Here is a 14804-nt window from a genome sequence, read left to right as displayed (position 1 = left end):
CTAGAGCACATTGATTCATTAATCATCGGGTATTGGATGTTAAACATTTGGTAATTTTAACATATAGTCATCAGAGGAAACCTGCTTAATTTTTGTAATGCAGCAAGGGATCTTTTATATGCACTTTGCCACAGACAGGATAGCACATACCACAACCTTTGATATACCAGTCGTGGTGCACTGGCTGGAACGAGAAATAGCCAAATGGGCCCACCGACGGGGATCGATCCCAAACCTACCACTCATCTAGGTTTTAATTGGACACCAAGCGTAAACGGCGTCATAGTATTGGTTTTCAAAAGTATGAGTTACACGTAACCGTAGCAAATGAACTGTTCACACTTTGAAGCAACTAACCTAACTCCAAAGTGATATATATCTATACAAAACAAATACCATTTATACAAACTCGTATCTCTGTATAATACACCGTTCATTTAAAAATATTTAAAAAAACCATACATACAACTAATCAATATTGTATTGTACAAAACGCCCAGATAGGACTGAATACATAATAAATTCGCTACAGGATATAAAGTTCACAGACATATTATATATATATATATATACAGGATATGCATATACTATTTATTTACATTCATTGAACATATACTTACATACATGTACAAATATATATCTAAATATTACTTTTTTATTATTTGTATATTGAGAGTAATCATTTTTTGTTTTAAAAAAAACGCAAAAAAAAACTTCGCTCGCCAAAGTCTAGACCACCCCACCCCCTACAAAAAAACAAAACAAACAAAAACAAACAAAACCACACCAACAAACAAACAAAACAAACAAACAAACAACAAAACAAAAATATGTATAGATTCATGCAAATGCACCTAAAAATATAGTTAAAAAAACATTGAAACATTCTTTTATTTTTAATTTGTCTACGATTACAAAAGCAACACCATTCTGTAGGCTTTAACATTGTGAAACTGTAAACCATGTTTCTCCAAGAAGTTCACTTAATGCGATTTTACGATGTTCCAAATGCAGAAAATTGGCTGTAAACGAATGCCACTGATTGTTTCGACCACCATGTCGCTGTACTGCGATGTGTGGTGTTTCCGTGAACGCAACAAGTCGACACGTCTTCACCTACTGCTCTTGCTGTAGGAACCAAAAACCGCAAAGTATGCTTCGAGAACTTCCAGCGAGGATCACTAATGTCGCCAAACTCAATTTCCCGCAGCGGATGATAAACCATCAGTCCGGAAACGATATGAAATAAAAGAGACTATGGCGGCCGTTCCAGTGGCATTTCCACTTAAAATTGAATTCATTACGTGTGTTAAAACGTGAAACAACGTTACAGAGCACCACTCTACCTCCTCCGACCTCAGTCGGGCGGTCAGGATTCCATCATTGGCGGTAAAATTGAATCCATTTTGACAACGGAGGACGTTGGTATTATCTCCGTGCAAATTGTGTTATCGCCAGCGAGGTGGAATGGCGGCGCTCCACCACAATGGACCTTGTCACTTGTGTGTCTCGCATCTGATGCCGGCCTCCATAACAATCACCCGACACAGTTCAAGTGTCCCTGTTGCGTTATCCCAAGCTTCAGAGCTAATTTTGCAGTCTGCATATATTGTCCGTGAAAGACTGTTATCATGTAAATATACGTATAACATGTAATTTTGTAAAGACATATTACATATTCATGTAAATGTTACACACATTCTTTTAAATATTATACGTATTCCTGTAAATATTACTTATTCTTATAGTTATTACACTTATGGTTATAGTTATTGCACGTATTCTTGTAAATATTACACGTGTTCTTGTAAATAACACGTGCTCTTGTAAATAACACGTATTCTTGTAAATAACACACGTATTCTTGTAAATATTGCACTTATTCTTGTAAATATTACACGTATTCTTGTAAATAACACACATATTCTTATAAATATTCGACTTATTCTTGTAAATATTACACGTATTCTTGTAAATAGCACACGTATTCCACTTATTCTTGTAAATATTACACGTATTCTTGTAAATAACACACGTATTCTTGTAAATATTACACGTATTCTTGTAAATATTACACTTATTCCTGTCAATATTACACGTATTCCTGTAAATATTACACGTATTCTTGTAAATATTACACGTATTCTTGTAAATATTACACTTGTTATTGTAAATATTATACGTATTCGTGTAAATATTACACATATTCTTGTAAATATTACACTTATTAGTGTAAATATTACACGTATTCTTGTAAATAACACACGTATTCTTGTAAATATTACACATATTCTTGTAAATATTACACTTATTAGTGTAAATATTACATGTATTCTTGTAAACAGTACAGGGCCACACATTTTTAAATAAGATATAACCCGTGCTTGTACGGGAAAGTTTAGATGGGGTGTGGTGGTCTCCTCCAAAACAAAAAATGATTATATATTTTTTTAATATATAATGTCCGCCGTATTAGCCGATGTTATAAACACGGTCGCTGTGTTAAGTAACAAAGATAGCGGCTTTCATTGCGGTTGTATTTACGGAATTCATCTTTGTACCCAATATTTAACAGGATGTGCGTGCGTTAGTCGACTGGACCGGAGTGCAAAAAGATACTTGTGATATGCGACAAGGGGCAAGTATAAAGATGAAACAATCATGACTGTGGAACACTGTTAAAACGGCCTTGCGTATTACATTACAGATTATAAATGTCATACGTATTCTTATAAATATTACTTATTCTTGTAAATCTACTTATTCTTATAAATAATACTTATTGTTATAAATTGTATAGGTTTACGTATTCTTTAAATACTGTATTCACGTAAATATCACACGTATTTAACTCGTTTAGTGGGATATTACGTCTATTACAATAGAAGGCCTAATGATTGTGGTTTGTTGTTATTCAAAAACTATTTGCGGAATAATTTTCAGCTCACCTAACCCATAACTCGGCGATAGCGGGACATTTCTAGGCTAATTTTGTGAACTGTAAAATTTAAAAATGAAAATTGTAAGCACAGTGTGCCTCTGTCGTTATTTTGCTTTCACGAGATAACCACTGCTTTACATTACAAATTTTGATTTTATCAGTTTTGTGAAAACACTGCGAGTTATAAACATGTACATATCTAAGACCACGATAAACAAAATGATTACAGCTGTGGGAGAGTTTGCCATTCAGAATTCACGAGAGTTTTAACCCCCCTCCCCCCCCCCCCCCCCCCCCCCCCCCCCCCCCCTCAGGGTATGAGATGAATAACACATTTTTAATGAGTTCCTAGACATATTACAGCACACGTGTACGAGTGGTTATCTATTAGTATATCGCGGGTATTGATAAAAACTGAAAATATAATTAGGAAAAGAAACAAGTGCTGTGGCACTCGCCAACCTCGCCAGTTGCGAATTCTAAAAACAATTGGCTAATATTATTTTAATTTGGTGAATAAATTTGATGTAATAATTATTTTAATAATACAAAAATAATCTTGTTTCTGCTATTTTTGAAAAAGTTTAAATAGATAATATGGCGAAAGTTCCTGTTCACCCTGAGCTAGCCCCGACAGAAAACGACGACTCAGTGCTGAGAAGAATCCATCTCATTTTTCAAGCACTAGCGTAGCCACAACCACAATTTTCCCTCGTCACCTTTTATATTTGCCTGTCACCCCATGACACGACTCATAGAAAGTGCAGGTCCCCACACCCCCTCCCCTTCTAATATATAATTATGGCTACACAAATTAACCTAATGAAATGAACCAACAAGACTGCTTGAAAGTAGGGCCTACTTTATTCAACCAGGTACATAGTCAACATATCCATTGACGTATCATCGATGTTGATATATGACTGATGTAGGCGATTTGGCTACGCAGTCATAAATTTGAGAGAGAGAGAGAGAGAGAGAGAGAGAGAGAGAGAGAGAGAGAGAGAGAGAGAGAGAGAGAGAGAGAGAGAGAGAGAGAGAGAGAGAGAGAGAGAGAGAGAGAGAGAGAGAGAGAGAGAGAGAGAGAGAGAGAGAGAGAGAGAGCGCGCGCGCGCTGTCCGCCACCCACTTAACTTTCTTCAATTTAACTGATGTTAGCCGTTTAAAATGTTGTACAAGATGGTTCATGGTAATGGACATTAGTTGAAGAGGAACGTACAGTGTATAGTTCCAAGTCACGTAATCCGTTTAACACGGCCTTTAGATGAACTGCTATTAAAGTAGCAGATACATCGAGTTAAAGTATCCTAGAATGTACATAAAGAGTATAATAATAATAATTTTAAAAATCTTCCATAGTACTTAGTATGACGAATATTACTAGTAATTTCAATGCTTTAAAATTCTTTCTTATGGGCTTTGAACTTTCTACACTAAAACTTTCTGGAACTGTTTATTTTTATACCTTCCCCGTCAAGGTTGTACGAGTTAATACATTAATTCGCCTTGACAAACAACCACACACCGTTATTGCTTTAAAATGTCCAGCCGTCTTTTTCTTGAAACGCAGATTTTCTGTTTCAGCGAACCTCGCTGGTTATGCATTTAATATGTTTACAAATATCTTCACCAATTACTAGAATTAACTGCGTAAGTATTTTTGGAACACGACTGTACGTACAGATGCACGCGGCTCCGGTCTCATTAACATTCATTACTGAACACCGTAAAGAACGGCGAAGTGGCAAATGTTTATTTCCCTTGCACACCGTAGGCGAGGTAATTAGATTTGTGGCGAAATGTCCGCGTTTTGGACTCGACATGACATTCTATTAATCTCTGCCGATCAAACAAGCACGATAAGATTTTTGATGTACGTGTCTGTTCAGCCAGAGATTGCGAGCGTTTTTATCACTGAACGTCGTCCGTCGTTTTCTTGAATTGAATGCACTTTTCGCACGTAACATTTTATAGGACTATGGAACGGAAGTTATTGTACAAGACTATTAATATGCTGTAACTCTAGTTTATTAGTGAAAGCAAACGTTTTCCCTGGTGTGAAAGAATATAATCCTTTAATGACGACATAAAATTGCTTCATTTTTTGTTTCATTCCTAGAAATAGGCCTACATTTGTGGCAAACCATTCAGTGATTTGCAATGCAAACGTCAGCAATGATTGGAGATTATTCAATTCAGACGAAGTCGGCAGAGTTATAGATTTTATATTTTAAAGGGCAATTAAGGAGAATGTCTTGAATCCCCCCCCCCCCCCCCCCCCCCCCGGACAAAACAAAAGAAGGTTTTACCGACTAAAATTACCTTCTGGTATTAAAAAAACAAGATTTTCTTGTTTAGAATGTCAGTGTCCAAATACCACAGGCTTTAAACATTATCGGGAGTTCTTGGAATCCCAGCCAGGGAAAATACAGGACGTTTTAAAGATGGGTGTGGGGTAAAATGTTTAGTGTATTAAAAAGTCCGACACCTAGTATCATACATTTTGACCACAAGGGATGTGCAACCAGTTTCTAGCGAAACGGGTGTGCGCACTCCTGCATACTTCCATTTAACCATGGTTCCACCCCACCCTCCTCAATGTATATGTCACTTGAAGCTTCATTAGGGGATATAATGTAATCAGGTCCGTAGGAACGATATTTTAAGGGAAGGCGCACGCTATAGTGCGGGTGTATGGAGGGGTTGGGGGCACAGGCCATATGCCCCTCCCGCACCCTCGATTCCTACTACAGTGGAAATTCCTTTTGAAGAGCAGAAACTGCTAGTCGTACACAGAATGTTTGATTATCAATAAAAGTATTGAAAATTTATATCTTGTTATAATAAAAATCGGGTACAAGTATGCCATTAGTGTAGGCTACTTCATGGTATTAAGTTTTTAACAGGAAATACAAACATAACTATCCTATATCATATTGTGGGGATGGAGTGGTCTTCCTGTGCTTTTACATTAATCCATAAAACATGTGATGTCTTTAAGTTACGTATTCAATTGTCCGAGGATAGAGATTCATAAATATGTATATAAAACATCACATACGAATATTTTTCTTTTATCAGCATTGCCCTGGGAAATGTACTCAGTGTACAGGAAAACTCGATATATTAGTAGTAAACGCAATTATGTCAGAAGTGGAATATGTTTAGTATTGTGCAAATGTTTGCATGTTATAGTCCGTTTGCGTGAAAATGGAACCGCTAACTTGGGATGCAACTCTATAAAGAATGTTAAACCCATACCAACTACCATATATAATATTTTTACAATAAATTCCTGTCAGTAAAAATACTAATAACCACCAAATTGTATAGATTTAATCTTATTTTAATACAGGGGTGAAGACAAAATGCGAGAACAGCGAACGTAGGCAGAATTTTTACTAATATTTAGTACACGGATATCAAAGTTAGAATTGCATGTGCTTTACTTGGCTGTGCATTCAGTTGCCAAAAGCTGTTTCGGACGACATAAAAAGGAGAATCTTTCTTTGAAAAATGGCCCTGTACAATGCCATAGACAGGAATATATCAATAATCAAACTGTATACGATACACGGGGATTTGGAGGTGGAGAAATACAACAGGTTTACTGGAGTCCAGTGTCGGTAATCTCTCAAACTTAAATGAGGGGACAATTAAGGCATTTGGCCTGGTATGCATATTCAACGATATATAATGCACATTATTGCTTAATATCAACAAGTATAATCGTATAGTTAATTAATAAAACGGTTAAATGTGACGGTTATTATATATAACGGCCGCAGCAATTTTGTACCATCCCAGCGAGCCGGTAGTTACGTAATACTTAACGTGTCACGTTAGGAATTAGTCTTAGAACTGAAGAAACAAACGTACCTGACTTTTGCGGATGCATCGCAATGTTCTGTAATAATATCCATCACAGTAAGCCAGCAATAAGTATATATTATTTTTCAATACAAAATAAACCATTGTCAAAAGGGTCGAAATAACTATATTATATTTCGTCCATACATGAACCCACGTACTGAATTGCTAATCAAAGTGTTTTCTTAGTTAATTGGCCTATATCTGTGGTTCCTGACAGGCCTAGGTGGTTAAACCATCGGACTACAGGCTGGTAGGTACAGGATTCGCAACCCGGTACCGGCTCCAACCCAGAGCGAGTTCTTAAGGGCTCAGTGTGTAGGTGTAAGGCCACTACACCCTCTTCTCTCTCACTAACCAACGAACAACTAACTCGGTCCTGGGCAGACAGCCCAGATAGTTGAGTTGTTTGCCCAGGACAGCGTGCTTGGACCTTAATTGGATACAAGCATGAAAATCAAAATGAAATGAATGTAAATAATTCTGTAAAACACTTGATTAAGCAGACTTTCCCCATCTAAAATAACAAAACTGACCAATTACGTAGTCCCCCCAAAAAGAAAATTATCACTTGGGTATCTTGAGTGGTCGTTTTTTTTCCTTTGGATTTTTTAAAAGAGAAAAATACTATAACCCCATTTCGTTCTATTAATGCAAATTGAAATATATTTAGTCAAATAGTTGATTATATTATCAAGTCATTTATGTTGTTTTACAAGTCAGGTTGATCAAAGCGAAGCGCCTTGTCGTAAATGACTGCGTTTGTTTGCACTGTGCATACAGGAGTTGGTCGGAGCTGACGTCACTTCGCCCCAGGCTAAAATTCCGGACGCAACGAAAACAAAAGAAAATGGCTGCCCCCAGTTATCAGGAATAATCACTTTTTTTATTAACTCTAAAATTACACGTTTTTAATTTCTTAAAGTGTCAGTATGTACTGGTGATCCGGGTTTAAGTTTACTCTCCCTTTAAGTCTGGAGCTCTACTAGATATCAATGTCAATACATGTAAAAATAAAATAAAATCCTACTAAAGATCAAAACAACCCAGATCCCATCATAAAAAGGGATATTACTACAATGTTAAAAGCACACTAGAATTCTCGTGAATCACCGACAACGGGGATGGCCAGTGGATGCGAGAGCGTGGGTGACGGCTTGACGACTAGCACGGTGATGTATTATCGAGGGTACCAGGGCCGAGTTCAGACAGACAAAACAAAACAAAAAACAAAAATGTTCGCTATGCTGGTTTATGTGCTTCACGGTAAACCAAATAACTACGTCAGGAACCAATCAAATAGTTTGCGAACGTTAGCTGGATTAACTTGGGACTGGGCTTACTTCTGCCTGACTTTTGTCACTAACGTTCGCTAAACTGGTTTTCGTTATTTCAAGCTACTCAGTAAACCAAATGACCACACTTTAGGAACCAGTCAAAACATTTTGAAAACGTTTAGCAAAAAACGGCTGCCTGAACTTCGGCCGGAATGAGAAGAAAAATGTTCTCTAGACTCATTTATGCGCTTCATGTTAAACAAAACGACTACATAGAAGACCGTCAAATAGTTCGCGAACACAGGGCAGCACACAAATGTCCGGGGACAGCGATTTGGCGAAAGCATCTGAAGCTTGACCTCAAGTGATTGACTAAAGATGGAAGCATCATTATTCCTTTACAAGATAATTGGTGGAGAAATGCAAATATTTGTTTGCTTTCCATGTACCGCTTTTCTTTAATCAGAGAAATAGATTTCTGTGTTTTCCCCTTCAGTCGCGATATCTCCCATCAAAACGTCGTCTGAAATTCGGATTGATGACTTTGCTTGTCGCTTTATTACGAGAATCCGTGTCAATAAAACCCTTCTACCATTAATTATAAGGTCGGCAATCAAACGGTGATCAAAGCACAGTTGACCGCCATTAAGTATTGGAACCGTGCCCATGAAACGGTTTTCTATTTTCCCATTACGGAAACTCGTCAGTGTCGTCGGCGGTTTCGGGACGGTGATTAGAAGCATGCTTGCATTATGCCGCGTCCGTTTATGGCTTGTTTCTGGTTTAACAAGTCCTTTAAGTACCACAGAAGCAGGAAATTGCAATCAATAGAACACGACATCTGACTCTACAACCACGCACATTTAGCCAGTGCACGAGCAAGCCACGTCGTGAAGAGCAGGTCGTAAAAGGAATGCGAGAACGAAGCAGTGGATTCCTCGTACAACGTGTTGTCTATTGATACACACTCAGAACCTGGACAGCCATTAGACCTGGGACTGAAGCCGAGAGAGCCAGAGATTTAAAAGTTACACGTTTGTTTTCTTTAACGACACCAATAGAGCACAATGATTACGTAATCACAGGCTATTGAATACTTGACAATTCCTCTGGCTTTTTAGAGACAAAGTTAAAAGTTTGTTTTGTTTAACGACACCACTAGAGCACATTGATTTATTAATCATTGGCTATTGCATGTCAAATCTTAGAGAGAAAACCTGCTACATTTACCCCATTAGTATTAAGGGATATTTTATATGCACCACCCACACATAATGGCACATACCATGGCCTTTGATATACCAGTCGTGGTACACTGGCTGGAACGAGAAATAGCCCAATGGGTCCACCGACAGGGATTGATCCTAGACTGACTGCACATCAAACAAGCATTTTACCACTGGGCGGTGTCCTGCCCTCAAAGACCAACATGATCAGCAACATACATGTATACTACCTACATGTATACTACAACCTACATGTATACTACAACCTACATGTATACTACAACCTACATGTATACAACCTACATGTATACTACAACCTTCATGTATACTACAACCTACATGTATACTACCTACATGTATACTACAACATACATGTATACTACCTACATGTATACTACAACCTACATGTATACAGCAACATACATGTATACTACAACATACATGTATACTACAACATACATGTATACTACAACATACATGTATACAACCTACATGTATACTACCTACATGTATACAGCAACATACATGTATACTGCAACATACATGTATACTGCAACATACATGTATACAACCTACATGTATACTACAACCTACATGTATACTACAACCTACATGTATACTACAACCTACATGTATACTACAACATACATGTATACTACAACATACATGTATACAAGTTATATTTAATTCTGGGTACCACCTTTAATACTCTATTTACAGATAAACCAAAACAGTGATATTAAATTTTTTATTACACATATGCTGCCATAATATAATGGTAGTGGTTGGTGAACTTCATGACAATTTAAAAACAAGTAGCCTACTATCACCAGAACAATGATGAATTCATCCTAATAGTATACTTTTCACGTATCTAAATGGAAATGTCTGTTAAATGAATAGTGCTATGCATATTCTCTATAGTACAACACATACTATGTACACATTGCATTAAACATAAAAGATTCAGCATCGACACTGTCAATATTACACCTTGTAATATTTGTGAAGATGATGCATTCTTCTATAACATAACTTTGTTCTAAAATTAATGCCAAGTTGTTGTGTAAGTTAAAAAGTGAAAGTGGAAATTATTTCACCAAAATGCACTAAACTATAAAGAAATGGAATCTATCGTTCAGTGACATAATATATTGCTTTAAAATTGTACACTTTTCTTAAGAACAAGGACCAATCTACTTCATTTGTTGTGTACAGTATTGTAATATATTATAGTATATAACTATTAATCTGTATTAATCAGGCACACATTTTATTAGTCTCATGTGAATGCTTGACATAGGTTTGGTCTACAGACCTATAAATCAGGGCTCAATTTTACAAAACATTGTAAGCCTAATTTTGCATGCACACCCAATACAGTTTGTAGTACACATATTTCATTTGTCTTTAAAATACTCCATCTTCCGTGATGATGTAATTTTAGATGCCAAACACATGTAAATGTATATCCAAATATATGTCTGATATGACTGCTAGTCACAGACATAAACTTACAATGTTTTGTGAAATAGACCCCAGACCTGTAAAATAGACCTAAAAATATAGTCTTAAATATACCTGTAGGGTAGATCTCTAAAGATCTAGACCTAAAGACTTAAGAGTGTAGATCTGTCAAGTAGACCTATGCAAGATATTTAGCTCCTGGTTAACATCAGCTGCCAACCAATGTTTGGATGTAAGCATCTCGACTCTATGGACAGACATCTCAGTAAGCAGATGTCCCATAAAAAGAAGCCTCCAGACAAGAAGCCTCCAACATGACAAGAAGCCTCCAACATGACAAGAAGCCTCTAACATGACAAGAAGTCTCCAGACAAGAAGCCTCCAACAGGACAAGAAGCCTCCAACATGACAAGAAGCCTCCAATATGACAAGAAGCCTCCAGACAAGAAGCCTGCAACATGACAAGAAGCCTCTAGACAAGCCTCCAACATGACAAGAAGCCTCCAACATGACCATTAGCGTCTGTCTAACATGTGTTCTCCTGCTAGTGCCGGGCTCTCTTCTTGCCTTCACCAATGTTCTTGTAGATCTTCGTCTTCTGGGTAAACTTGCTGCGCTGATACCCAAAGCCACCACCTCCTCCACGCTTCTGAATACGTTCACTCTTGCTGGCATTGACATCTGTTCAAATGGTTAAGGAAACAGAAAAGACAACATGGATGCAAAGGAAAGGAATGTTATTTTTAAACTTTCAAATACATGTATTTTAAACTATAGCCACTTGGTATTTAACATGGTTATTTTAACATTCAGTCTAACAATGGATAAAGAGAAAACCTACTTCCGCTACATGTAACATACACTCCTACTGACAACCAGCAAGGACCTTTTACTTCTGCTACATGTAACATACTCTTACTGACAACCAGCAAGGATCTTTTACTTCTGCTACATGTAACATACTCCTACTGACAACCAGCAAGGATATTTTACTTCCCCTACATGTAACAATCCTACTGACAACCGGCAAGGATCTTTTACTTCCCCTACATGTAACATACACTCCTACTGACAACCGGCAAGGATCTTTTACTTCCGCTACATGTAACATACACTCCTACTGACAACCAGCAAGGATCTTTTACTTCCGCTACATGTAACATACTCCTACTGACAACTGGCAAGGATCTTTTACTTCCGCTACATGTAACATACACTCCTACTGACAACTGGCAAGGATCTTTTACTTCCGCTACATGTAACATACTCCTACTGACAACTGGCAAGGATCTTTTACTTCCGCTACATGTAACATACACTCCTACTGACAACCAGCAAGGATCTTTTACTTCCCCTACATGTAACACTCCTACTGACAACAGGCAAGGATCTTTTACTTCCCCTACATGTAACATACACTCCTACTGACAACCGGCAAGGATCTTTTACTTCCCCTACATGTAACATACATTCCTACTGACAACTGGCAAGGATCTTTTACTTCCGCTACATGTAACATACATTCCTACAGACAACCGGCAAGGATCTTTTACTTCCGCTACATGTAACATACACTCCTACTGACAACCGGCAAGGATCTTTTACTTCCGCTACATGTAACATACTCCTACTGACAACCGGCAAGGATCTTTTACTTCTGCTACATATAACATACTTCTACTGACAATTGGCAAGGATCTTTTCCTACCGCTACATGTATCATACTCCTACTGACAACTGGCAAGGATCTTTTACTTCCGCTACATGTAACATACTCCTACTGATAACTGGCAAGGATTTTTTACTTCCCCTACATGTAACATACTCCTAGTGACAACCGGCAAGGATCTTTTACTTCCGCTACATGTAACATACTCCTAGTGACAACCGGCAAGGATCTTTTACTTCCCCTGCATGTAACATACACTCCTAGTGACAACCGGCAAGGATCTTTTACTTCCGCTGCATGTAACATACACTCCTACTGACAACTGGCAAGGATCTTTTACTTCCGCTACATGTAACATACACTCCTACTGACAACCGGCAAGGATCTTTTACTTCCGCTACATGTAACATACTCCTACTGACAACCGGCAAGGATCTTTTACTTCCGCTACATGTAACATACTTCTACTGACAACTGGCAAGGATCTTTTACTTCCGCTACATGTAACATACACTCCTACTGACAACCAGCAAGGATCTTTTACTTCCTCTACATGTAACATACTTCTACTGACAACTGGCAAGGATCTTTTACTTCCGCTACATGTAACATACTCCTACTGACAACTGGCAAGGATCTTTTACTTCCGCTACATGTAACATACTCCTACTGACAACTGGCAAGGATCTTTTACTTCCGCTATGTACCATACACTCCTACTGACAACCAGCAAGGATCTTTTACTTCCGCTACATGTAACATACTCCTACTGACAACTGGCAAGGATCTTTTACTTCTGCTATGTACATGTAACATACACTCCTACTGACAACCAGCAAGGATCTTTTACTTCCGCTACATGTAACATACTTCTACTGACAACCGGCAAGGATCTTTTACTTCCGCTACATGTAACATACTCCTACTGACAACTGGCAAGGATCTTTTACTTCCGCTATGTACATGTAACATACACTCCTACTGACAACCAGCAAGGATCTTTTACTTCCCCTACATGTAACATACACTCCTAGTGACAACCGACAAGGATCTTTTACTTTTGCTACATGTAACATACACTCCTAGTGACAACCGGCAAGGATCTTTTACTTCCGCTACATGTAACATACACTCCTAGTGACAACCGGCAAGGATCTTTTACTTCCGCTACATGTAACATACACTCCTACTGGCAACCGGCAAGGATCTTTTACTTACGCTACATGTAACATACACTCCTACTGACAACCGGCAAGGATCTTTTACTTCCGCTACATGTAACATACCCTCCTACTGACAACCGGCAAGGATCTTTTACTTCCGCTACATGTAACATACTCCTACTGACAACCGGCAAGGATCTTTTACTTCTGCTACATGTAACATACTTCTACTGACAACTGGCAAGGATCTTTTACTTCCGCTACATGTAACATACACTCCTACTGACAACCAGCAAGGATCTTTTACTTCCGCTACATGTAACATACTTCTACTGACAACTGGCAAGGATCTTTTACTTCCGCTACATGTAACATACTCCTACTGACAACTGGCAAGGATCTTTTACTTCCGCTATGTACATATAACATACACTCCTACTGACAACCAGCAAGGATGTTTTACTTCCGCTACATGTAACATACTCCTACTGACAACCGGCAAGGATCTTTTACTTCCCCTACATGTATCATACACTCCTAGTGACAACTGGCAAGGATCTTTTACTTTCGCTACATTTAACACACTCCTAGTGACAACCGGCAAGGATCTTTTACTTCCGCTACATGTAATATACACTCCTACTGACAACCGGCAAGGATCTTTTACTTCCGCTACATGTAACATACACTTCTACTGACAACCGGCAAGGATCTTTTACTTCCGCTACATGTAACATACTCCTACTGACAACCGGCAAGGATCTTTTACTTCCGCTACATGTAACATACTTCTACTGACAACTGGCAAGGATCTTTTACTTCCGCTACATGTAACATACTTCTACTGACAACTGGCAAGGATCTTTTACTTCCGCTACATGTAACATATTTCTACTGACAACCGGCAAGGATCTTTTACATACATATTTTGATAGAACAGCACATACCACAGTTTTTTAAAACACCACTTTCAGGGGTTCTCACTGGGCTGAAACAAAATCTATTATTGCACTGAGGGCGAATGATCTTACAACCTATTGCACTGAGGGCGAATGATCTTACAACCTATTGCACCGAGGGCGAATGATCTTACAACCTATTGCACTGAGGGCGAATCATCTTACAACCTATTGCACCGAGGGCGAATCATCTTACAACCTATCGCACCGAGAGCGAATCATCTTACAACCT

The 14804-nt window shown here is 38.2% G+C and overlaps 1 protein-coding gene across 1 annotated transcript in view; it reads right to left on the bottom strand.

The window, feature by feature from the left end:
• Nucleotides 1-10048: 10048 nt before the first annotated feature.
• Nucleotides 10049-14804, bottom strand: part of LOC121372575 (ATP-dependent RNA helicase DDX18-like) — a 63502-nt gene continuing 58746 nt past the window's right edge. Inside the window, exon 13 of the mRNA XM_041498974.1 lies at nt 10049-11462. Coding sequence (XP_041354908.1) covers nt 11326-11462 — 137 coding nt within the window. The 3' untranslated portion in view covers nt 10049-11325. The remainder of the gene's footprint in view (nt 11463-14804) is intronic.

This window comes from Gigantopelta aegis, chromosome 4 (genome assembly GCF_016097555.1).
Source record: "Gigantopelta aegis isolate Gae_Host chromosome 4, Gae_host_genome, whole genome shotgun sequence".
NCBI lineage: Eukaryota > Metazoa > Mollusca > Gastropoda > Neomphalida > Peltospiridae > Gigantopelta > Gigantopelta aegis.
The sequence above is the reverse complement of the archived record's forward strand: the minus strand, read 5'-3'. Positions and strand labels throughout refer to the sequence as shown.